The 27,563-nt window shown below is 37.7% G+C and overlaps 1 protein-coding gene across 1 annotated transcript in view; it reads right to left on the bottom strand.

Moving 5' to 3' along the window:
- Positions 1–910: 910 nt before the first annotated feature.
- HGTX overlaps positions 911–27,563 on the bottom strand; it is a gene marked incomplete at its 5' end in the record, with an annotated part of 65,104 nt that continues 38,451 nt past the window's right edge. The window contains one exon of the mRNA XM_065234949.1: positions 911–1,597. Within this exon, the coding sequence (XP_065091021.1) occupies positions 1,394–1,597 (204 nt within the window). The remainder of the gene's footprint in view (positions 1,598–27,563) is intronic.

The raw sequence follows: 27,563 nt of genomic DNA, 5'->3' as shown, positions 1-27,563 counted from the left end.
TACATTTTTTTAACGAAAATCATGGACGTTGACAGAATTATTATCTCGAAAAAGATTACAGATTACATGAAATTTGACTTTTATGCTAATAGCGGCAGTAAGTGTCCAGTGAAAACTATTTGCATACAAGAACCCTCTCTTTGCGCTCAGCGACATGAGAACATATCAGTGCTAAAAGATAACTATAAATTTTCCATACCTACCTACTGAGCCAAACAAACGTATGCCACATGTGTCACGTGACGCGTAGGGGTGAACTCGTTCATGTTTGCATATAACAGGAGAGGGTGTCATAACGGAGAATTGAATCAGCGACGTTGTCATGCTCATCAATTTTTCATAAAATAGCTGACATTGCTTTGATGAAGTGTCAACAGCACGTGGCTGACCCAATGCTCTGCCTCATTGCTCATTTTTGTCATCGTTAGGTACGGTTCTTTCACACACTGGCAAAACACAGGCTTTACTGTTTCATTGTTTGTTTCATTTCTTTATTAAACTTATACAAGTTTTACAGATGGTTTCGTGTTAGCTTTTTGATTTATTAATTTATCATGAAGTACTAATAATTGGATATTAATCACTATGACTTAAGGAAATTTATTTAAATACTGAGAATTCAAACTTTTTACATCGCTGAATGCGTTTTCTTTGCGTCCATCTATAATTATTTCCCATTGAAATCATCTTTACATCAAACGGTCGGTCTTATTTTACTCAACAATACTAATTACGCTTGCTATAGTGGTTCCTCTGGTAATAAATAATTATTTTATATAAACTTACGCTGGAATGTATTGAAGTCTGATTTTTTTTTTGCTAAAAAATGAGCAGAGTACCATTCCAAAAGCATCCTTATCTCACTGTGCAAAAGGATTTAGATCAGTAGCCACAACGTCATTTAAAAACGTCATTTAATACAGTTTTAATTACTATGGATCACATCTTTAAAACCACATTCATTCAGATCTCCTAGCGCTCGATTTTGTTTCACACTTCACTTTACCTATTCAATTCTTGACGTACTCTAAAATTAGTTTCAGTTAAATTAATGTATAGTAAATTCGATTTTTGCTCTTTAATTTCATCTGCGAATTCATGAGTTTATGCTCAGCTTGTTAGTTGGCCTCGTGTAAAATGCCTTTTTATATTAATTCTCATAAATTTATACAGTGGGTTCACTCCGGTTCGACGAGAGTCACTACCGGTAACTAGATCTGGGAATGTCAGAGGTTCATATAACTCCAGAAAATTATTGTTGTAAAAGGCGCTACTGTAAAAGATTCTCTTTTCTATAACGTTGAAAAAAAAAACAAAATGTTCCAATCCTCTGATCACAGCAATGGAAAGTTCAAACTCAACAAGCTATTCAGCAGCAAACCCGTCCCTTATACTAATGCCTCATATCATCCTCCATCCTGCAGCGCTTCCGACTGCTGCTGCCGGTATCGACCAGGTCTAAACTTTCCGAGTCCGAGTCCATTGGTTCACTGCAGTCTCCATCACCATCGCCTAGCTCTTCCTGTTTCCGCTTGGCGGTTGCCATTTCGGCCGCATGTTTCTTGCGCCATTTGGTACGCCGATTCTGGAACCACACCTGGAACGGAACAGAGATAAAAATCAGTTAACACTCGTTAATTGCAGTTGAATGGCAGTTCTGAGCCCAGCCGAGGGGCCGTAATTATCATTGCTCAAGCAGCAATTTCGGGGCGGCCAACTGACACCAACGAACGAATGGCAGCGCAGGAGGGGAAACGTTTTTCCAAGCCAGTTGATGGCGGTGAATCTTGTCATAAGATGGGACACGCGTTAAGTACACAAACGCACACAGTCTTTTTTATAGCTCCATTATGGGCGTTTAATTACGCGCATAAACTGCTGCTGAAACACGCCCGAACAGACTCGTTTCAAGGATAAGCAGAGTCATTTTCCTGCTGCTTGCAAGCTGAGGAAGTCTGTAAGTTTTCAGCAGTGTTGCCAGTTTGTAAAAGTTTGGTTTTAATTAATTATTCACAAACTTTCAGAAACACACAAAAAACAATTTCGATGAAATCCCGGTGCAAGCATAGAAAATAAAGTATTATGTTAAGTAAATAAAAAATCACAATGTTTATAATAAATCAAAAAAGATTGAGTAGACATTTCCGGAAGTGCCGTTCAATCCACAAAACTTATATTCAACGAATTTGGCTGGCCTTCCTCAGGCAACTGCTCACAACGAGGTTTTCAAATACATGCGGCCTTGAACGTGCCAAAATCGTACGACGGAGACATCATCTTTATCGTGGCCATCATCATTATCATCGAAAAGTTTAATCCGATTACCAAGCAGCTTTAATTTAGAATTCTACAAGCTGAATAACCATAAACCGGAACGAAATGGAGGGCAACAGACGCGGCCAATGTGAGGTATATACATAAAAACCTCGAGGAAATAATGATTTTTAAGTGCTTTATTATGATAGCCAAAATTAGGTTGTGGAAATCACGCGAGATGCTGATGCTGCCCCGGCCCGGTAGAATTAAATGAGAAATAAACAAAAATCGAAATCGGTTGGAACGCGGCACAAGGCCCAAGAAAGGCGCGCATATCCTTATGCCGGGTCTGCTCGCTTTGGCACTCTTTGTTTATGCCAGTTTCCTATGACAAAACGATTGAAAGTGCGAAAGAGAAACACTGGGAAGGTCATAAATAACGAGCTTATAAAAACTAAAGAAGAGATTTATGATGGTGAGCGAGAAGGTTGAAAGATGAAAAAACAAACAGAATTACACAATAAAAACACAACCAGTGAGCAGGTTAGAGCAGTGTCTTGTTTGGCGGTTGACTTGGCTTATTCGAAGAATGTTGGGAAATGCACTGTTTCAAGTAATTTGGATGCAGTAAACGTAAGATGCAATTTCCAGATGTGTGATAGTCGCCAAAAAATATAATCTAGAAAGCTTTAGTAAATCTACGTGCATTGGGGAGCGTTCATTAATTATGTTACGCAACACTTGCCTAAAATCTACCCCTTTCTCCCCTATATATATATTGTATGCGATCACAGTACACGCTATTTCAAAACTACTCAAATTTGGGTAGAATCCAGTCAGATCAGTCAAAACTGAACCTACCGAAAAATGGGTAGACTGTGTTGGAAGTTACAAGTTGACAAATGAACAACATCGACATTGGTGGATTCTACCCAAATTTGGGTAGTTTTGAAATAGCGTGATAATCGGCCGCATACACGGCGAATGATAACGACCCAATTTTGAGTTTATTTTATTCATAAATCACATAAGGTGCAGGAACTCAGCGATGAGTAAATTTACCTAATGTTTTTCCAGGTATCTCCACGTTTGTCCAGTAATAAATCCCAAATATGAGAAAAGTAAAGATTGGATTCACTCAGTCTATTGCTACTTGTCTATTTTAAAATTTACTCATCGCTGAGTTCCTGCTATTTCTGCGATTTGAGTAAACTAAACTCAAATTTTGGACGTTCTCATTTGCCGTGTATACGCTATCAAATAGAGATTGCTAATGTGTTATTGTGTCAGTGATTTGTTTTCATCAGAAAAAAAAATTCCGCTATGAAGTTTTTTTCCTGATGAAAGCATTTTGCGTATACGTATACGTGACGTAGTATGCGTACGATAAACCTCAGCAATCTCTATACAGTTGAAGATGATAATTTCAAGTAACAGGCTAAAGTGATAATTTTTATACGATAGATGAAAGTATAGAGTTGATAGTTCAGTTAGAGTACGGCAGTGTGAAAATTTTATATATAGAGTAGAAAGCGAGCAAGGACAACTTTGAGGAAGGTACGAATCGGGTTGATCATCTATCTTTACCAAACTCCCACCACTGGCAAAAAGTGATGATCACCGATGACCCCAGCGTAGTGGTTAGCATCCATACCTCCCACGCCAAAGTCACGAGTTCAAATCTCACCCCCGGACAAGTCATGAATGACCCAAGAGCGTTAATGTGAAATGCTGTAATAAAAATAAATAAATAAAATAAGATACATATTTCGGAGAACAGGTGGCTAGGAAAAAAGATACGTTTCATTCGTTTTTCCAATAGCGCAATTTTATTTGAAAATCAATGGTTTTTCCGTGTCATTTTTGTTCCATGTACGTAGGTATCACAGAGTTGCAATTCAAAACCATAGACTAGATTTTTACGTCAAAGTATGACTTAGGTGGATAAACATATTCAATTCTCCTTCGTTACTTTATTTAACGCCGGGCTCTGTTCCGCTCAGTGTTGCCAGATATACCGATTTATCGGTATTTATACCGATTTCCAAACTATATACCGATATACAGATAAGGTTCCTCAGAATACCGATTTGTAAAATTTTATACCGATTTATACCGTTTTTTTTTTTAAAAATCAAAATTATTATTGCCTGCCCGGGCTCGAATTTCGGAGAAAATTTTTGTGAGAGACTTGTATCTTTTTGAATACCTCATATTTTTTGAGCCTTCAAAATTCTAAACAATCATCTCTAACATGCCTTATGCTTGATACTCTTTCGACTAATGTTTGCATTTTCTCACCGTTTTTGATAAATAGTCAATGGCTCTTTCCGATAATTCCTAGGCAATCGAGAAATATTTTTTAAACTTTATTTTACTTCCGGAAGTTTTTATTAATTTTTAAACTTCCTAAAGTTTTGTCCAGTTTTGTGTTTCCCTGGAATTTTCTTCCACCTTACCTTGGAAGCTTCTTCAGCCTTCGCTCGAATGATTCTTTCATCTTCTCCCGCCAGTTTTTTTTACTTTCCCGGAGCTTCAAGGATGCTATCATATTTTTATTGTGGACCCACACTAGCTGCAGGCACATTTAAGAAGTTCTGAAACTTCAGAAAAGTCCGGACTTTTGTGTAAGTTTCGATAAATTAAAGATTCATTAACTTCTCTTAAAATTAAAAAAACCCGGAAAGTTCAGAATTGTCCAGCGAACTTCAATGAACTTAAGGGGAAGCTCACTGCTCCGAAAAAAATAATTACGTTTTGATTTTTCTAAAAATATTGGAAAAAGATATCAAAATTCTAAGAAAATCACATATTTTTTTAATTTTTCAAAGAAAATTCACGTGCAAAAACATTTTTTATAAGTCTTTATGGCATAAAGTTGGACTCAAAAAACCACAAAACATCGACTTTTCGGTTTTGCTGAGAGTCCATTTTTTTTTTTCATGATGAGATAGAAAAAAAATTTTACATGTAATTTTTGACAAAAATCTAAGGAACAAACTGATTTGCTTTGATTTTTGATATTTTTTCCCAATATTTTTAAAGAAATAAAAATGTACCGAAAATATTTTTTTTATTTTCGGGCCGGTAAGCTTCCCCTTAAGGAAACATCATAAATATTTTGGAAACTTCACAAGTCCAAAGAACTTCAGGGAAATTTAATGGTTTTCAGGAACTTTAGTGAAGTCAGAGAACATCAGGGCAGATCAATTAATTTCAATGAAATTGCTGAAATTATAAAAATGAAAATTGTGAGAGCACTTAAGAGATTTCCTAATTTCCAAGAAAGTCCAGAGAACTCCAAAACAGCTCCTAATTTCAGGAAAATTACAAGAACTTTTAAGGAATTTCGAGGAATTATGAAATATTCCATTCCTGCATTTCAGGAATGTTCCGAAAAGTTCAGGTAAACTTCGGAGTCTTCAGGGATGTTTTTTTGAATATCAGAAAAAAAAATTCCGGATCATTAGAACATCCCCTAGGAATCTTTTTCATTCGGAATAATGTCCTTGTTTCTTACGGCTGTTCTGTAAGCATTCTGGCTTCCGACTTTCTTCAGATGTTTCTTCCAATTTACCTTAGGAAGTTTCTGCCAGCATCTCCAGGAAATTTCTTTCGTCTTCTCCAGGAAGTTCAATTAATTCTCCCGGAAATTTCTTTGGTCTTCTTCTGAAAGTTTGACCATAAGCCAAAGGTTTTTTGTTCGACTTCTATTGGAAGGTTTTTCCAAGCTTCTTCTGGCTTTCCCTGGAAATGGGTACTTCTGGAAATTTACTGCCGGTTTCCGAAACTTTTCTGGCTTCCTTTGGATGTGATATCCGATTATTTTTCCGATAATTTATTTAAATTTACGCCACAAGTTTCTAAATTCGTGTCTTGGAAGTTTCCCGGAGGTTTTCCCAGCTTTTCTCGAACTTCATCCAAGAGAGCTTCATTCGTCTTTCTCTGGATGTTCTTTCAGCTCCTTTGAGAAGCTAATTCAAACATTCCCCGGGGTTTTCATCCGGAATTTTTCGATCACAGTTCAAAAGCTGAAATTTTGCTTTGATTAACAGCATTCTCAGTCTTAAAACACTGCACGACTACGATGTAATCTACCCTAAAAAGCCTGAATTTATATAAATTAGGCTCTTTAATCAGCCCGACATTTCGGCCATAGGTTGTGGCTTTTTTCAAGGGAAAATATTGTTTGTCGTTATTGTCAATGGTTTAGTCGTTTTCCATATTTTGGTTTCATTTAAAGATATTTAATTGAAGAAAAAAACACTACTTGGTCACAATTTTGATCACCACTTGAGAACAACGATAATTTTAAAAATTATATTAAAAAAAAATAAAAAGTGCTTTAAGACTGAGAAAGCCGTCATACAAAGCAATTCCCTTCAAATCCCAGGCGTCATCATCGTTAAAATTTTCGCTTTCAAAAACCGGCTATAATATAAAATTAAATTAATAGTAAATACCGATAAATACCGATTTTTTAATACCCTTGATACCGATATTCTTTAAAAAAATCTGGCAACGCTGGTTCCGCTATCTAATGCCAATCACCGACCGGCATTGATTGTCATCCATTGACGGCCATTGAATGTACAGGAAGGCAGTTTCTACACCTGCGTAGGATATCGCAGTCGGAACCAACAACTTTACTTCCCTTCCAAAGGGAGGCGTGACCAGAGATTTTATGCCTCAGAAAAATCCCACCGACCTCGGCTGGGATTGAACCCAGACCCATTGGGGTGAGAAAGCAGTCACGCTAACCACTACATGGCCGACGCCGGCGGATAAACATCGATAGAACGGTTTTTGCATATTGGTGGTACCTGTATGAGTAAATTGGGCGACCATTATTTTAGTAATTTCAGTAGTAAAGTTACCACGCTGAGAAGCAGCCGCCATGAAAATTTTTCCTTTGCTCATTTACAACTTCTATATACAATTTTCACACTACCGTTCTCTAACGTAACTGTCAATTCTATACTTTCATCACCATAAAGGGTGTCCCACAACAAATTGCATCACGGAAAAAACGCTGTAAAAAATTACCTAGTTGATCGATCCTTTACAAACTTTCAGACAATAAAATATAATCCATTAGTAATCTTTTGACATATTTATTTCATTCAACTTCAAAACCGTAACCGTATGCTCGTACCTTACGCTTAACTATACTAATAAGATTCTGTATCTGACTGCAACTTCTTCTGTACGGAAACCCACTTTTTCTTGATGCCTTCCTCAGATTTGACCTCCTTGGGATGCTTGTGTAGTGCCTGCTTCATAATAGCCCAGTATTTTTCGATGGGCTTTAGTTCCGGTGTGTTGGAAGGGGGGGGGGAGGGGGAGGTTCATGTCCTTAGTGACCCCGTTGGCTTTGTACCACTCCCCGTTTACAGTCTGGTAGTCACGAACGGCGCACTCCGTTTGCCACATGAGCAGATCGCTTGCCATGTATTTCTTGGCAAACTTTAAAAGTGTCTGCTTCCTTACTTCCTCCGGAACATCAAACTTGTCCAGCACAAGAACAATGTGAACAGTAGCCCTGAAAACTGCCGGAAGTCCGCCTTGACGTAAGTCCCATCATCCATGATGAGATAATGAGGCTTCGTCAGCATCTGAGTGTACAATTTCCGGGCCCGTCACTTTCCCACCGTATTTTGCCGTTCGTCACGGCTTGGAGCCTTTTGCACTTTGTACGTATGCTGTCCCTCCCGGACCTTGGCTCTCTGAACGAAAGACTTGGACAGATTCAACTTTTTGGCCACATCCCTGACCGAAGCATTGGAATTCCGCTCAAACGCTTCACGACACGCTTGTGATCCTGATCACTAATAGAACATCCATTCTGATCGCATTTCTCCTTGCGTTCAATGCTCAGAGTTTTGTAGTAACGTTTAATCACACGACTCACCGTTGACCAGGGCTGAAAAGCACCTCAGAGCGTTGGCAAAGCAACTTTGTGCATGCATCTCACAACACTCGTCAAAGAGTGTGTGGTTCTCCCATTTACTTCGCACACTCTTTTCCACATGATCTACGAGAAAGCGATCCACACAATGAGCGGTACACTCCGTGCGGCGCAGGGAGCGAATATAATACAACAAGCGCTTATGTCTTCTTTGAATTCTTTGCAGACTTTGCTCACCACGACTGCATGCATAGGAGATGAAGATGAGCATAACGAAGAAGAATTTTGTCTTTTAGCTGGGTTTCCCATTTGCAACCCTAAATTAATTGCATTGAGCTTTCGTTATGTCTGGGTGTGTATCTGTCTTCTCTTCTCCGCTGCTTTACATTTGCGCAGGGTGAAAGATAAGTAAACTTTGTGTTGGCTTGATTCTCACTTTGTTTATTTCAGAAAATCAGTACATTGCGCACGTTGAGTGATCAGATGACAGCCCTGCCGTTGACTGCACGATGTCGAGTTGTTTTCCGATGTCCTGATGAGAGAGTTGAGAATTTTCCAGGTGCTTGCGCAAAATCAATTCGCGACGTTGCTTTTCGGGTGACGCCATTTTTTCCAACTTTGGAAAAACTGACAGCGATAAAAGTACAGTGTAAACAATACACTCTAAACTACTTCTAGCCAAATTTTCAAAATAAAATACAGCGTTTTTTCCGTGATGTAATTTGATGTGGGACACCCTTTATCTATCATATAAATGTTCACCTGAAGTCTGATATTGGCATTGATATTATAGGATTTATTTTTTAGAACACCTAGCACATGTTTTCATAATTAACATAATACGTTGACCTCTACAACTAACAAACAAAACATAGGAAAAGGTCATGTTCCGTAATGTACAGTAATTATCATTAAATTAAATCCAGAATTACTCAATACATCACACCTTGCCCAACATGCCTCCAGATGCACTGGCCAATGTTCCGTACCTTCATCGAAAGGGTAATTTGTATGCAGACAATACACCCCCGTTCCATGGTCTGAAATGACCATTGTGGTTGTGGAATATGTTTTAATTTACTAGCAGTAACACATGTAATAATATCGCTATAATGATACCATAGAACTGAATCCGTTTATCTCTCCATCTATTTGCCATCGTCCTGCACTGAACCATCGGAAAGCATCGTAGAAGAAGAATAAAAAAAATCTAAGCCAACCAACACATGTGACTCCCAGTCCGGAAGACAAGCCAAAAACAACACTCACGCCACCCCGCAACAAATGGAGAACGGAACGGAATGCGAATAAGGAGCCACTGATTTATATTAATTTAATCTTTTCTCACTCTTTGCTGCTCAACCGTCTACGGTACAATCTCCAACTCTTCATCCTCAAAGCTCCATCCCGGACCATATGTGGCTTCTGCACAGAATGTTGAATTCTTTTCCAGACTGGCCGAAATCCTCCCCTCCCCTTTGTCCTTTGCCAAAATCATCGTCTGCTTCCTTAATGATATTAAATACAGTGTAATTAATTCAGTCAGATGAGCATTCGGTTTCGGGCGCGTGAAGCAAACAACCGAGCAAGACAGAAACAGCATAATTATTACTTTTAAATGTGTGTTTATTAATGAAGGATCATTAATTATCATCAAACAGGATTAATGCGGCGGCCCGACAGCGACAAACCGGCAAGGCTTTCTCTTTCGAAAGTGCGTGCAACAACCGAGAACGATGGAAAAACTGCGTGCTAAAGTGTTTTTCCAAATTGGAGCTATCATCATTCCGACCTCACCCCCATCCCAGGCAGCCTTCCTTCGATTCCCGTTTCGGATGGTGGAGGGTGGTAAAAAGTGGAACAATCGAGTTTTAATCCTCATAATTATTCATCAATTTCAAAAACTGTCAGCTGTAATTAGCTCTCATACCCCGGAAATTAACCCCTTCCGACCATAAGTACTTCGGGCAGAGGTGGAAGGCGGAAGGAGAAACAATAATTATTCACGGGAATTTTGTTCGTGGGTCTTGTTCACCATAGGTCACAGGACTTGCTTCAGTGTGACACAAATTGTTTAAAATTATTATAATTTGAATAGCTTGTTGTCGGAATTTTTGCGAAATAATTGTATTTTTTTTTTATTGAATTCCAATTTGATGAACCTGTTTTTGTGAGAGGTATTTATATCCTGCAGCCATGTCTACAGCCAACCCTGTTTTTGTTTGTACGGGTGTCATATTAAAACATACTTAATATAATAATTCAAATTATCGATACGAATGGTTTGAAAAACTTAATGCGAGTTGGTTTGTGTGGCACTGAAAATTGATCTAACTCCTTGCAGTTCTTATTTATGAACGACGTTTCTCCTAGGAGAAAATGAAATAACAGGATGGAGGGACTCGGGCGCCGGTTTAACAAATGTTGATGAAGTTTTAGAGGTCGCGCAATTGTGTATGGGAATTATTATGGAAGAATTTAAAAAAAAAACCCTCTATTGTTTGTGCAACTGTCCACTAAGTGTCTGCAACGTAGGAAAAGGTCCTACTCGTGCGCAATCACTTATCTTGCCCTAAGTTTAATTCTACTGGTGTAAGTTGATTTTTTTAAATATTTTGTTGCTATGACAATGACTTTTCATGCAAATCTCTTACAAAATCTTGGGGTTGGGTGCAGAGGCTACCCTTTTGAAATGGATGCTATTTTAAATATATGGTCAATTTTTCCTCAATCTGCTCGCAAACAACACAAACAACTGTTGCTGGTTTCTATTTGCCTGGTGTCTTGCGGAGAACCACAGAGCTCATTATTCAACACTATAAGAAGTTGAATCTTGCGGTTACCAACACCGTAACCGTGATTAGTTTCTAATCATGAATGCAAACTTAGTTCATCTTTGCTATTTACTCACTTAATTGTTGCTCATTTATTTGCACAACTGTTTCAAATCGATCCGGTTGTTTGTTTTCTGTCCACAAAATGTCCCCATTAAAGGGCAGTCAATCATTTTGTTCGTAATCATTTTCGATACAGTTAACCTGAAGCTTTAGAATGTTACACGGCAGTCGCATTCGATTCGATTTTCCATTTTTCTTCCCATATCATACATATTTATTGTCTTCTGAGCCGAAGCGAGTGTATTTGTTCATACCGGGCAAAAGGAAAGCAGACGTATAATCTACACGTATATTTATTACCACCCAATAACATGAAAATAACACCCCCAATTCTTTTGCTCCCCCTCCCACGCTCTTTCACAACCGATGTGATCCCTTAAACGAATGAAGCACCCTTGTTCTACACACAGAAACACCATCATACCGTTGTTATACAAAGAAAAGTCTGTGCGCATGTAAAACACACAGTCTTACAAAATCCTCCCAAACGATCCAACACCCTGTCGACATCCGTCTTTGCGTTGGGGATCGTTGCTTTTCTCCGTTTCCCACTCCTGGTTGGCTAACAGCTGAAATATATTTTTCCATGCTTTCTTCTCTCTAGTGCGCACACGGCCACTCCATCACATCTATGTAGGCTGTTGGAGCTGGGTTGGATGGGTGGTGTGGTGCAGAATCTTCCTCCCCCTGCATCCAATGACTTTCGTGCTGGCATTAGGGGCGCGTTCTATGATGTGATAAGAATGAAGCTCACGTGGAAGAAAGCTGAGAATTTCGTCCCCCATTTTCTTCTCGTTTGGCAGCAATGCCGTCTGCGTCTTCTTTGTTGAGTGGCGGTCGCAGCACACGTGGTTGGGGAAGGAGAGGCGAGAAATATGTACGAGGCTCATCGTCGTTGTTCATGATGATGATGATTTGGGTGGAAAAGAATATAGAGACATTTTTTCTGTGCTTTTAGGTTTTGGGTAATGCCCTGAATGGAGTATGAGCGGCTGTGTTTGCGCGGGATGTGGGTGTCGATGGGCTGCGTACTTTGCTAACAGGCGGTAGATAAATCCGTTTTCATCGTCTTGCTTGTATATGTTCTTACTCGGTTGATTGTGGGGGTACGTCGTTGGATTGTTTGAAAAATGTTGCCATGAATCTGCGAAAATTTTACACCTGTTCCTGTCAGAGATGAACAGGAGCACGCTAAATCAGTCGGTTTGATTTTCTATTGCCCTCGACGCTGTAGAACATGTTGGGATTCGCATAAATAGCATCACTCGAAGTAGCATTCTATGCTTATGAGTTCAAATATTTCAGATTAAGAAATCTGAATGTTGGTGATGTGATAAAGCACTTTTAATCAAATTTCGAGATTTATTGTTAACAGCTCAATAATTGAGTCAGTTAACTTTTACAAAACCAACACTATCAGGCTAAATGTCTGCTCTATTATGTAGGGGTAAAACGTGCCAGCACGATATTTCGATCAATAGACACTTTGATTGTTAAATCCTATGCCAATCTGAAGTCTGCTCAATAACAAGAAAAGAGGTTCCGAACATTTGTTCGCAAAAGCTGATATGCTCTTTTCTGTTGTTGGTCGTGATATGCTCGATTAGTTCCACTATTTGACAGCTCAATTGGTTCCCGAAATTCTATCCGCTAGACTATAGTCGTGCTTATCGCTTATCGCTTATCGTGCCATTAACGGGCTTGGTTGTTACTTGGGTAGGCAATTTTGACCGTGCGGTTTAGTAACTCCTAAACATCCGTTGACATTTAAATTACTATTAATTTAAACAGGAGTTACCAGGGGTCTGGCAACCCTATATCAATCCTATACGTTTGACAGTAGGCAACATCACGGGCCTTATTTAAATACGGCCCGCCTGACGTATACATGGTGGAAAGGAACGGAAAATCGTGTTATAAGCAGAAAGACATGAGCAGATGATAGCATCAAAAACATGGCTGCCAGCCCGGCCCCTGGGAGTTACAGATAGTGTGAACCTTAATAAAGTGGTCTAAACACAACCTAAATTATACTGCCCGCAATAATAACGAACGCATGGCACATAAATGTATTCAACCTACATAACATACAGCAAAATGCATAACACTTACAAGGGGTGTATGTTACCCCAGTGGCGCATATAACCCAGCAACAAATTAAAAACGCTATTTTGAGAAAATTTTGTAAAATGATTTTCTCGGTGATGAATGCACATAAATATGCATCATTTTTCGAAAACATCAAGAAGATTATTCAGATGCGCTGAAATAGAATTATTATTTTTGATTAAAAAGTATTGAAAATCGATAATTTCCTCAGGGGGGACGTATTACCCAATGTTCCTCTTCATCGCACGACTTTTTTTTGCGTTCTTTTTTCTGCTCTCTAGCTCTCGAACAAATCTAGCGTCTACCCAAGTAACCACCAAGCCCGTTGATAGCTCTGTACACACTAAGATTTTGGTTCCGTGTTCGGTAAATTCTACCGAAATCTGAACAGCTGAACTGTTCGGTAAAATTTATGCAATTCTATTCAATTGATTTTCAGCTACTTTGAAACTAAATCTCCACTAAAATGACAAGATTTGATCATTTAAACAAGGTTGAACATGTTTTAAAATTATTTTTCAATTTCAATAGCCTTTAAAATGAAGGTCAAAGTTTTACCGAACATTCAACTGTTCTGATTTCGGTAAAATTTACCGAACACGGAACCAAAATCTTAGTGTGTAAGAGCTCTTTTTGCAATATAAGACTGATATACGGTTTCAGTTTTTAAATTAGCCTTATATCAGCATTATATTGCACTTTTTGCATTGGTAAGCTTGATGGTTACTTGGGTAAAAGCACACTGTACAGGTACCTACACATTTAGATATATTCATGTAAATTTAGGTGCTCTGAAACTGATATATACTAGCGACAATTTTGACATAAAATTCCGTCATCACAGACGAGAAATACAGCTCAATCAAACGTAATTTTCGCCGAGAAACAAACTTTTCAATCTCAGAGCACTTATTTTCAAATGATATGTGTGTATCCGTCTCATCCTTTGTTTTTGTTTATTAACTTATTTGATAAGACTCAATCGAATTATCTTTACAGACCCAATGTTCCGTATCACTATACACTATAGTCAAAAGGAACAGCACAATAATCACTTTATCTAGCTAATCCACTATCCAATAAGCCTCCTCCATCAGAACGGGATTCGCTTTCAGTGGATTCATTGTATGGCAGTACCGCCAACGGGGCAGAGCAGTTCCGTTGCAACAATGGACGCCATACATGGCCATAACTCACACACAAACACACACACACACACACACACACACACACACACACACACACACACACACACACACACACACACACACACACACACACACACACACACACACACACACACACACACACACACACACACACACACACACACACACACACACACACACACACACACACATTTTAATTGTGATGTAAACATTCATTCTTCTTCTTCTTCCACAGTTATTAATTGAGAGCTTTCGATGCCAATACCAATGCATGAATTTGTATATTGTGTGGCAAGCACAATGATACTCTATATGCCCAGGGAAGTCGAGAAAATTTCCAACCCGAAAGATTCCCTCGACCGGACCGGGAGTCGAACCCGCCGCCTCCGGCTTGGTAATACCGTGCCTTTACTGACTAGGCTATGAGGCCCATTCATTCACGTAAACTTATATTTCATTTCAGATAAAGGAGTAACTTGTAACTTTGCAACTTTTTAATAAATGTGTCAGAACTTTACACGATTTATAAAGTAAACTTATATGATATGTGACGTTTATGTGCATAATATTTAAAATAAATTTACACTTATTTTTCAAACTGTTTAGTAACTGAAATTTACACTACTTTTCGAACTGTGTAGTAAGTAAAGGCATGGTATTACAAAGCCGAAGGTGGCGGGTTCAATTTCCGGTCCAGCCGAGAAAATCTTTCGGGTTTGAAATTTTCCCGATTTCCCTGGATATAGAGTATCATTGTGATTGCTACACAAAATACAAATTTATGCATTAGTGTTGGAATAGAAAGCTCTCAATTAATAAGCCTAGAAGAAAAAAAAAAGAACCAAGATTTGCCGGAATACCAGAAAATACTTAGCTATTACCCAAGTACCCCAACATTTTTGTAAATAATGTATTCCCCAACGCAATGGACACTGGCAAACACGTAGAAGCTCTATATACTGACTTCAATAAAGCATTTGCCGAGCATGAGCATGAGCATGACTGTAACTTTACAGAGAACCAATAGACGATGCTTGGGACTAGTAATCATCTTCAATGTGTAAAAACTGGTGATCTCAAACTAGGCGATACCAGCACCGGCCGTTCTCGATCGCAAGTCAAAATACAATCACCATGGCAGCACCAGCACAACCCTAAATAAATTTTGTAAAATTTTGAAATGAAACTAAAGGAAAAATATACACAACCACATAAAAGCACATAATTAGGGAACATGGAACTCTTCCTAATGTAAAAGCCACCACCATAAAACCTCAATCGAACTTTTTGAATCACAACACATTATAAACAGCGACAATTATAACCGAAACAGAAACCGATCCGAAAAACTTCAAACGTCTAACCTGCAAAATCGATTAATCACAAACTAATCAGCGGAATACGCGTAATAATCTGAACGTTAACTGTTGTCACACTGTTTAGAACAATAGCTTCGGAAAAACATAACAAACTTTTGTAAACAACCCACTGAAATCGTACAACACGAACGTTTTACGGTTGGTAAGATTGGTCCGTCCCGCTCAAGATCTATAAGTTTTTTTTTAATCTTTATTTTAGAGATTTTAAGCCTTAGGCTAGTTCATCTATTAAGATCTATAAGTTACGAATTTCTAAGTACAATAGTTCCCTGCGATAAATTTTAATGTCTGCTCCCCCACAAGACTCAACAATTTTCTTGTACTTGGGTGCACACCTTACTGACAGCATCACCTCTCCTATGTTCCAATCAAAACCGAAAAATAGACCACGCGCGATCAAGGTCATCCCTGCAGCAAACAAACGGGTTATCTCTAACTGAAACAAGCGACTTCTTTGAAGCATTTGTCCGAATCGGCATACCATTTTTACTCTTAAAATTGCAAAAAATAATAATGGAGTCTGGACTTTTGTATTGGCTCGAATTATACTTAACGCAACGCAAACCTATAGTTCGTTCTCCAGAACCCATTTCGGTCACCTTTGGGGTGCCCAGGGTTCTCATTTAGGCCAAATTATTTTTATTTTGTAAGTAAACGACATTTCCTACACACGTAAAAAATAAAAGTTCTTGTATATGCAGACGACATGAATATTTTAGAAAAAAAAAACAATATTTTTAAATCAACATGATTTGATAAGAGTCTGTCATTGAAAATAAGCCTTTTAATTTTTAATTTATTTAGCATACGGAAATTGGGGCAAAACTGGTCAAAATGGCAGTTTGCACATATTTGCGCAAGATGAATCCATTTTAATTGGAGTTTAATGATGTTTTTCTATTGAAATCTAAATAAGGATTATTTTTATCATCATGATTAAAAGTTTTGAGAGGTACAGAAAATTTAGGATTTTTAGGCGAAAATCACCTAAAACCTCAGCTTTCACTATACAGCGCAAGATGAAACCAGTTCTATTCGGTTTTTGAGATTTTTTTCTGTGAGAAGGAATAATTTAATCAAGGTTCTTCAGCGGGAACAGTAGTAGTTGAATTTTGAGACATTTTTGCATTTTTATCGCCATTGTGGGTTGTTTTATGAGTAAAACTAAGAAGCAGTTCCAGGAAAAGTACCGAAAAAAATTGAATTTTGACCTTCTTCGATTCATAGCAAAAAAACGGCGCCCATGGTGTAGTGGTAAGCGTGATTACCTCTAACCCCAGCAGGCCTGGGTTCAATCCCAGTCGGCGCCGCCGGGATGTTCTGAGGCATAACATCTCTGATCACGCCTTCCTTCGGATGGGAAGTAAAGCCGTTGGTCCCCGGTTCATGAGTTGATGGGTCGATAGGTAGGGTCCAGGTGTGGGAGCTGCCTTCCTGGCACGTCGGTAGCATTGGTGCTCAGCACGGAAAACAAGATCGACGGAAAAAAAAAAACAAACCAAAGGGATTCATAGCAATCTTTGGGTAAATGCTTTTTATAGGCAATGATTCACATTTTTGCTAAAAGTTGGCCATTTTGGATTTTGTAAAATTAATTTCAAAATGGCGTCTTTGAAATTTTTTAACAAAGTTGTAGAGAAAAAAAAATGTCATTCTAGAAACAATAAACAAAAAATGTTTTTAATCATTTAAGTAAAAATATGAAAAAAATCAGAGTTGGTTGGAAAGGCTATCTAACATGAAGCTTTAGTGTGGTAATTTATTAGCTAGAGAATGGTCTTAGAAGAGGGTATGTAGATAGTTCCGTTAGAGTACGGCAGTTTGAAAATTGAATAGACCATTAATGCGACAGTACAAATACAAACGCACGCTTCTTTGCCTAACCCGTACGATGTACGCGGAGATTTGAAGTATGTCTTCAAATCTACAGGCAAAAAAGTTTGCGCTTTGACTTACTCATATACTGTCTCCAACTGTGGAATAGTACTAGCGACGTTTAATAACTACCTAAAGCACCACGTTGCCGAACGCATTTCCAGTCGATGGTGTGTTATAATGCAATTCTTATTTACCTAACTATTGTGTTTTTTCTCTCGTCATAACCAACTTAGTCATCTCAGAGAGAAAGCAGTAGGGTGATTGTTGCGTGCTGTAGCATCATCAGCATTATTGACAGGCACTGGTGAAAATTTCAGAGTGGTGTCTCTTACCATTTATGATAACAGAAAAATGAATGGCCCGTTACATGCCATTCCAAGAGAATCATAAAACAAACAAGAAAACGATACTTTTTATAGCTTTTTTATGGTGACGTGCAACTGGACGTTAAATTTCCGGTCATAGCTTAGACACTTTTCTGAAATGTTCATCAGTATTACATATTTTTCCTGTTTTTCCATGACATTTTCCTTCATCGTGAATTATTTCAGGTTATGTTATTTATGGATTACTGAGAAAATATTCTTATGATTTAACTACACAATGTTAGTTTTACGACGTTTCATTCATGAGTTATTCATTTTCAAACTACGTGATGTCCGGGAAAATCAGGAGATTCCATCTAGGATTTTCCGCAAAAATTATCCACCCTGATTTTTATCATTAATTGTTATTGTTTATAAACAGGGTGTGTGTGAGAAAATTTCCGTTCCTCCGACCTGTTCGATAATAGTATAAAACAGAATCCCCATTACTATTAATATTCTTATTGACGCTTTAAATTGCATGTTTCATCCACCTTTATTCAGGTTTGTAAAGAAATCCGTCGACATCACTAAATTTATTGAGATCAAACACATGCTTATGCTTACAATGGTCAACGGTAATGTTGCAACGTTGCCATGCAAACGAGTTCTACGATGAGATGTTACATATGCGGAGTAGCATCTGAAGATTTTAATAATCTAGAGATTATAAAAGAAATTAATCCAAATGCATTAAACATTGATCTCTCGGTGTTACATGCTAGGATCCGTATCTTTGAAAGTATGGTTATGTTTCGTGTAAACTGCCTTTAATAAATTGAGGCTGCTGTTGCAAGAGGATAAATATATCGTGAAGCAAAGTAAAACTTGAATACAAGATTATTCTATACAAAAACTAGACCTTCTTGTGGATGTACTCAAACCAGGATTTGTAAATACGAATGATGGTAATACCAATCGGCATTTTTTTCTCAGAACAAACTATTTAAGCAGGTTGATTGCAATCTACTCTATCGCTTCAAAGTTATTTTGGAGGTTCTATCTAGTGGCCATAAAATTGACATTAACAAATTTTCTATTTACACAAAAGATACCGCCGAACTGCATGTGGAACTATATCCGAAGCATAATATTGTAGTAACATTATAAAGTTGTCAACACATGTTTAGTAGCAGTTTTAGGACTTTTTCCCGGTATAACAAAAATGAGAAAAAAAAGTGGTGATAGGTTACCGTTAGTATACAAATTTACACCCATGCACGGTACTGGTGATTGTTTTTTTTTCATTGAAAATATGCCTTGGTCTTAGTATCATTATAAAGGTGTCAAAACATGTTCGGTAGCAGTGTAACAAAAAAAAAGGGAAAAAAAGTGATTGACAGTTACCCTAGTAAACCAAAGTTGCACCAATTTACGGTACTGTTTTTTTTTCCTTTGATTTGTTTTCCGTCGATCTTGTTTTCCGTGCTGAACACCAATGCTACCGACGCTAGGAAGGCAGCTTCCACACCTGGACCCTATCTATCGACCCATCAACTCATGAACCGGGGACCAACGGCTTTACTTCCCTTCCGAAGGAAGGCGTGATCAGAGATGTTATGCCTCAGAACATCCCGGCGGCGCTGACTGGGATTGAACCCAGGCCTGCTGGGATGAGAGGTAATCACGCTTACCACCACGGTACTGTTAACTGGTATAATTCTTAAATAATACCATGCAAATGATGATAGCATTTATATGCACAGAAAAAAAAAGTAGTTGAATATTACATCCAAACAGCTGCACAGAGGTCATTCCGCTGGTGGTGTAATATTACGTTGCACGATGTATACCGATTTTGCGAACAAAATTACATCTGTTAATGTAATATTGTATGTGATTTCTGCTATTACATCATTATTTCATACATCAGCTTGAATTACGTTGATCGATAATACATTTTTTTTTTTTGCTGTGTGGCCATAGTGCCGTTTTATAGGTGTCAAAATATCATTCGTAGCAGTTATAAGACTATTTTTCAGTGTAACAAAGAGGAGAAAAAGTGGTAGAAAGTAACATATTTCTCTTCAACTTTGTATCAGACGTCATTTTGATCAGAAGTGCCGTTTCCATACAAAAATTGGTTGATCAATTTAAAAGAAGCCTTTTTGAAAATTTTAAAAGATCCAAAATGGCCTAATTTTATTCTAAATGTGAATCATTGCTCATAACAAACGATTATGCAAAGTTTCATGCAAATCGGAGAAGGTCGAGTTTTTTTTTTCTTCGATTCATCATTTGGCATGGAACTGCTTAAAGGTAAATAAAGGTTATATATTGCAAGTGATATGAGGTAGTTGTATGTGCTTGCCAGTTTATTTTCAAAATACGTTTAAACAGATTTTTTATAATTGTTCGCAACTTAAACGAGATGTTTATTTACTTATGAAATCTATAAACAACTAAAATTGAAATTGAAACTTTGCATACAAATACTCACTACTTACATGCAATGTAATGAATGTAATAAATTCAATAAAATGATAAAACTTGGGTATATTGCAGAGCAGAAAAAGGTAAGGTTTTTCAGATCTCAGAAAAAATACAAACTTCCAAATTACTCGCCATCTACCCTAGCACATTGCACATCAATTGTGTCCATCACCGAGTATGGTTAACAAAAAAAAATCGCCAATTTCCATTCCATCTCTAACCGAATGTTCATCTCTATCTTTCTCTTGTAAATTTTGTTTTCATTTCAATTGAATCATTTTTATTGCATTTTTATGCATATAACGACGCGATATACGTTCGGTTATGGTACCGTTTCGATTGCGGATTGCTCTCTCACAGCATTCCTCTGCTACAAATCGAATTTACGATCCTGTGCCAAGGGCACCGCGCAAGAGCTTTTGCATTTTCCATTTTGTGCAAAAATGGTTAGCCGTGGAGAAGTGAACCAAATGAAAGCGATATGGGCACTCATCCTATATCGCATCTCCGAGTGTAAGTGGGCTGGTATAATTGATGTCGGTGGTGGTGGTGGTGGTGGTGGGAGGCAGGCTGTATGTGCCAGTGGAGGATTCGGCTCTTGCGGATTTTGTGAAACATAGACAAACCATCACGAGGATGCGATGAGCATTCTTTATTGCAACACGAAAGCATGGGGATTGATATTGCAGCATCGCATCCGTGGATGCCAAATGAAAAAAAATGGGGCAGGGGGAGGAGTTTGTGTTGAAGATGAGACCCGAAAACGAACAAGAAAAAAAAATGGACGACGCGGAATTAATTGATTGATTGTTTCGAATAAATTGCTTTACCCGACGACCGGCATCCAGCGGATGCAATTGGTTGTGGGGTACTCATGTTTCTGTTTTTATGGCATAAAGGATCAATTGTTTTTAAAAGGCTTTTTGTTGATGGATAATTGGAAATAAGGGAAGGCTAGAATATTAGAAATTCTTCATAAGATACCGAAGAAAATTGAAATTATCAGGCTCCAAGCAGTGAGGGATAAAACTGAATGAAGATAAACCGTAGACGTTATGAGTGAAAACAACAATTAAAACAAAACATCACGCAAAAAGATGTCGCATCATTACACTTTTCTTCCCTACGCTGAGCGAATGGTTTCTTTTTTCTTCTTTGGGACAGATTTTTCATTCCCATGGGGATTACTCCCCCAATGGCCGACGGTAGGGAATAATTAAACTTAATTTTGCTTTAATTAAAATTGTAATTTGCGCACGTTTTCATCCTCGTGGAGTCAGGTTGCTCTTGAGATTTCTCTGTACAATGAAAACTGTTGAAAGTAAATTATACCGAAATACATTTAAAAACAATTCAACCATTTGGAAATCCAGCACGGAAGTTAATGTAATGTTTGACGTCTGAGTACATTTGCCTAATTGGTATGACAAAATTTAGAACGATCCTATCGCCACAATTGCCAACGTGCTTAGGGTATCCATCTTCGGATAATGAAAGCACTTTATCCAGCATCCAATCTTTTAAGAAACATACCCATTACCTAACTATAGTTGTACTTAGACTAAACACAGTTCTACTGAGCTTGGGTCCAAACAAAGCTAAAACTAGTTCCGAGCTGCCTTCGCAAACTATTTGCAGATCTGGACAACTTTTTACTATCTTTTTACTACCACTCTTTCATCTAGGTTGATTAAAGTAATAAAAATCGTAAAACCTAGAACAACGGCAGCACAGCAACAACAAACTCAGTTTTCATCCCTTCCTGGCCTGGCCAATTCCAAAAGGATGATGAGCGTTGACATTGCGCTTCATCAACATCAACAGCGTTAGAAGTCGTACGTCATATGGTGGGTCCTTGGCTTCCGCTCCATGTTCAATTATACTGGGAAACTTCTTTCACCCCAAAAGTATTAGACGGCCGGGAGAGCCATGTGCCATTTTTGTCGTAAAATTATTTTCACTCTCCCCACGAGCATACTTGCTGGTGTACCCCACAAGCTGACATGTACTAGTTCAAAGAAAATGCGTAGCAACATCTTACCATCCTGAAGATGATCCCCCTGTCTGAATAAACCATCCCATAGGGCCATGGTCTTAGCTCAAGCAGGGCAAAAGGACGAACTATATGTTCTTCAATGCGAAACAAGAGCCATCACTCATCAAAAACATCACTGCTTTCTCATGCCTCATATCCTAACGCATTGGGATACTGTAGTGCGTTATTCTTAATTAAATTAAACAGCTTTCCACCAATTTTACGAACACTGAAGGGTGGGATTCAGAATTTCATCTCTACAATTGCCAAAAATTTCACATGGTCGTCTGCATGTGATAACTAATGAATTGAAAAAAAAAAAATGATAAATTGCTTCGTCGGTCGATTTCTGCTTTACTAGAAGTGTTTGTGAGTGCAGTTTAAACTTTAACTTTCTAGAATACAGTTGTAGAGCCATCGATAAATAAATGATATGTAAGAAAGCGTTTCATTCATTCCCTTTATAATCTAGCTCTCGCGAAGACGTTATCATTTTCGAACCAATTTGAACTGTCAAAATCGAACCAGTATTTACTGTTAGTATAAGAAGAAAACAGATAGGAGGTATTGAAATCTGAGTGAAAAGTCAACCTATTTTTTCGGAAAAAAAAAACTTCATGATTATGAGACAAATAGGGGAAATGGCTCTAATGTTGGCCTATGGATCTAAGATTGGACCTATTTCTAAAAATCTGCTATTTATCAATTTTATCTAGATGAACGCATCATTGCGACGGTACAAATGGCTATTTTTGGTCGCTATTGAAAATTTAGTCTTTTACTGAGTTTATTGATGGGCCCAAATTAGAGGCATTTAGGCCGACATTACATCCATTTCCCTTACGTATTTTCTGTTTTTTCTTTTATTATTTTTATGTATCAACTATCTAATCAAAACAAACAAAATGATCAGCTGGGAAAATCTTAGATCATCATAGATTTGAAATTGAATCGTCTTTTCTTAATTTTCAACTTCTGCAAGTTTTTCAAACCATAAATTGAATTCATGATATTTAGACAAATCGACTGGAACTTTGAAAAGTATCGAGAATATAACTCCATTTCTATAGGACCAGCTGATTTATACCTTCCATACAATGAAAAGAAGATAATTTCAAACCATTTCATATTATGTATATATTTGTGAAAGGTTTTTGACGCATAGTTAACACGTGTGTGCGTGAATTTGCTAAGCATCAACATATGTTTGAAACACAATGTCAATTTTTTATATTTGAATTTTTATAAAATTTTACGTTCAATATGCCGAAAAGGACAGTGATTCCGGAGAAAGAAAAAAGGACAAATCGAAGCCTTTCATCAAGATTGGAATCAGAAAAATGAATCGTCGGATTAGTCGATTCCTCCAAGTGGTCATTAACTAATTAGTTAATTCGGAATTATATGGGAAAGCCAAACGGAATCCCGCAAATCAAAGCTTTCCAGTAGAGATAAACGTGAAATAATTAGAATAGCTTCGAATTCCTCTAAACCATTGGTTCAAATCAAGCAGACATTGAATTTGAAAGTTTCCCGGAAGACAATTCGTCAAGTGTTGGTGAAAAGTCCTCATAGTAAAAGGGCTAAAAAGGTGAAAGCTCCTAATCTTACACCTTCCTATATCGAAATACGATTGAATTTTGCAAAAACGAACATGAACTGGCAATGGGACACGGTAAGTTTGTAATCATAAGTTCAACCTTGATGGTCCTGATGGATTCAATGAATACTGGCGCGATTTAAGGAAGGAGGAACAATATTTCACCACTTGTAACTTTGGCGATGGTTCATGCATGGTGTGGGCAAAATTTTGTACAACCGAAAAGCTCAAAATAGCTTTCACGTCGTTCAAAATGCATAGTAAGGACTTATGCCGTTTTTGTGTAAATACCGTCACAAAAAGTTCTTTTTCTAGAAAGACAACGCCGCTATTGACACAAGCAAAGAAACCAAACAGTGGATCGAGGACCAGATCGTATATTTCATTAGATTTTCTAGAAAATCTATTTTGGCGTTTTTGTCATAAATATACACAAATCTGAATTCAAAGAATCCTTATTTATTAAGCACATTAACTAGCAATGCTTTGGGAAGTTATTTGAGGGGTTCACTAATAATTGGCATCTTGCAGTAAATTTTTGAAATATTTTACCGCCTACATTTCGAAGTGAAAGATACACTAGTAGCGTTTTTGATCTAATTTCCGTCCTACTAAGCACAACCCGCGCTTTACCTCTCTGTTCTGAACGAGTTTAAACAAAAAATAGAATATTTCTGTCAATGGTGGCCTCTAAATTTATTCACCTTTCCATACGTACCTTTGGATTTAATAAAGAGTCACAAATTGTGGAGATATAGTTTAAAAACTAATACTGCTTCTTGATTCTAAATCCGTCTTACGAGTTTCAATTTCGTCCAAACGCATTGAAACGCCATTAGATTTTCTTCGTCCTACGGATAAACGTAGAGAAGGGGATTCGATAGGAGCGCTTCTTTTGTTTTGAGTACAATGAGCGTAAATATTCATACAATGAGCTCTAACAGGATTTATGTTGTAGCTAATGAACTAACGGAACACCCCTATTATTGATTTGTGCTCGGTGAAATCATTGATATTATTGATCTTTACTGATCGGTAGAACGTAAATGGGCGATTGCGACGAAGTAGTGCTCTGCCCTATGACAAACTATTAGCATGAGCAATATTTGTAAAATAAATTGTGAGCACATCCATTGTCACACTTGTATAGCTTGTGTATAGTTGTTGTATAGTGCTCATAATTATTAAACAAATAATACTCATGCTCATAGTAGGTCATACAAGTGTATTCGCGACATTACATGTACAAAATATCATTATAACATCTAATGATTTCATAATTCCGAAAATCATTTTTTTTATAGCAAGTGGAAGGAAGCAACCCTATTTCGTCGTAATCACCCATTTCCGTTCTATCGAGTATCATTCACCGTGCATAAATCATTAATACGCTTGTTTCTGTGTTAGCTACACCCAACCGGTGGATGTAAGATTCGCTTACAATTATGTGGGATTCATCATCAGAGGATGTAAGTGGAGACCGCATGAACCGAGGATGCGATATACCTAGCTGCGGTTCGATGTAAGAAAATTGGAGACCGAAAAATGTGGAGTGTATTAGTGAGTGAAATTAATTATGTCGAAAAAAAATAGAAAAAAGGTTGCCGACTGGACCCGAACCACGGACGTTGAGACTATCAGACCTCTGCTTTCTCCACTGCTCTCTCCATGCTTCAGAATATGGTTAGCCTAAAAGCAAACATGAAGCGCTCATTTTCTCGCATGCTCGACTTCGTATGCTTTTTCTGCTGGAGAGATTCGAGATAACTGTGTGCGTCGTTCTACAATGTTCTACAATGTGCGTCGTTCTACAAGCTTACTGGTATAGTCGAAAGTGCAGATAGAACACGAAATAAAAAAAAAAAGACAAAAAACCATTACATCTCCTGCATGGTTAATTTCTAACATTTGTTGCGATGTTCATGAACAGAGGATGATAGGAAACAGAACTAACATTCATTGTAATAGATTTTTAGTTTGCGTGTACGCAAGAAAATTTTTATTTTGTTTGCTAATCATAAAAAATATGTGTGATACTTTTGATTATCATTATGCATATATTGAAATTGAAGAGTACCAACATGGAACATAATACACAGGGAATGAAAATCAAAAGCAAGCAGGGAATGAAACATAAACAAAGTGATCAAAATAAAACAAAAATGGTGCCGGTGCATGATCAAAACACACTTCCGGAAAAAGTTTTGTAAGAATTAAGCTATCGAGTAAAATTTGCTTGAGCTGTTCACAGATAACTAGTAAATGTATTAAATGTAATACTAATAAACACATGCATTATGACTTGCAGAATTATCTGTCATAATCAGATGCACAAAGTTGTTCTGTTTGGCTATGGTAAGTCTCCGATTTGAGCAATATCTAGCAATGGTTGAATTTTTGAGTATTTTCTTTGGTTTTCCCATGCATTTTTCCATAGTTACTTTAAAACTCTCTAGCAAAGCAGGTAACGAGATCAAATTATAACCCCCGGCAAGCCACAATTGGCCCAAACTGTGTTAAAGTGAACAAATCACAAATTTACCTATACACACGATTAAGAAATAAATTAATCTCATTCTGAATGTTTTTTATCTGATAATATCGGTAATATAATGAAATAGGTTCTTTTTTCCTTTATTAACGAGACTTTCAGCCTTAGGCTGGTTCATCTCTAGATGAAATTGGTCTATTAGCTGGTGGTTGTTTAATTAATTTTAGTTCGTGATTTTTCTTTGAACTTTTGTAAGCAAGAAATATATTTTTCAAACAAACATAATGAAACGAATGGCTAGTTTGAAAGATGATTTGGACGTCATGATTCTAGCCAAATTTAATTTACATCATTTGTAATTTGAAACAACTGCTATTGACAGTACCTCGTACAGTTCACTTCTCTAGCAAACCTAGTCTACCCTACTTGTTTACCCATAATTTATCCTATACTACTTTTAATTGCTTGCACCCGCCCTATCAATCTGATCCGATGGCAAACTCACTCCACACCCAATCGCCGACGCGGAGGCTGTAGACGGCGTAAGCATGATTATATTGATGAGGTGTTGAAACGTTTTTAGGGTGTTAATTGTAACATATGTGCCATCGGTCGTAAATACGTCAATATGAATGCACGATCTCGGTCCCGATGAAAGCAGAAGTGTGTGTCGGTCAATTCTTCGATGTATCGAGTTCCATGCGACGGAGGCCTACATTTTGAGCAGCACATAATTTATAGTCATAATCCTAGCCCTCTGTAAGTGATCCGACAACGCTGCATGCTCCAGTCTACGACTGCCAAGAGTCACGTGGTGTGCGACTTCTCCTGATTTCAATCGAGCGGGAAAAATTAGGTATCGTGCGTTACTGGTCAATGAAAACAAATTGGCTAAGCAGAGCTGACGGTTGGTCGTTTACGAACGAACCTAGTAGCCGTAATAACGTCTTTAAATAAATAATTAGGCCAGGATTTGTCGCGCATAAAATACGAAAGTTTACGATCAATATCGAAACAATAAACAGCTACTCGTAAAATTTATT

This window comes from Ochlerotatus camptorhynchus, unplaced genomic scaffold (genome assembly GCF_037179485.1).
Source record: "Ochlerotatus camptorhynchus isolate MF236.1 unplaced genomic scaffold, CSIRO-AGI_Acam_v1.1 ptg000448l, whole genome shotgun sequence".
In the NCBI taxonomy this organism is placed as follows: Eukaryota; Metazoa; Arthropoda; class Insecta; order Diptera; family Culicidae; genus Ochlerotatus; species Ochlerotatus camptorhynchus.
This window is presented reverse-complemented; position numbering and strand designations above follow the sequence as displayed.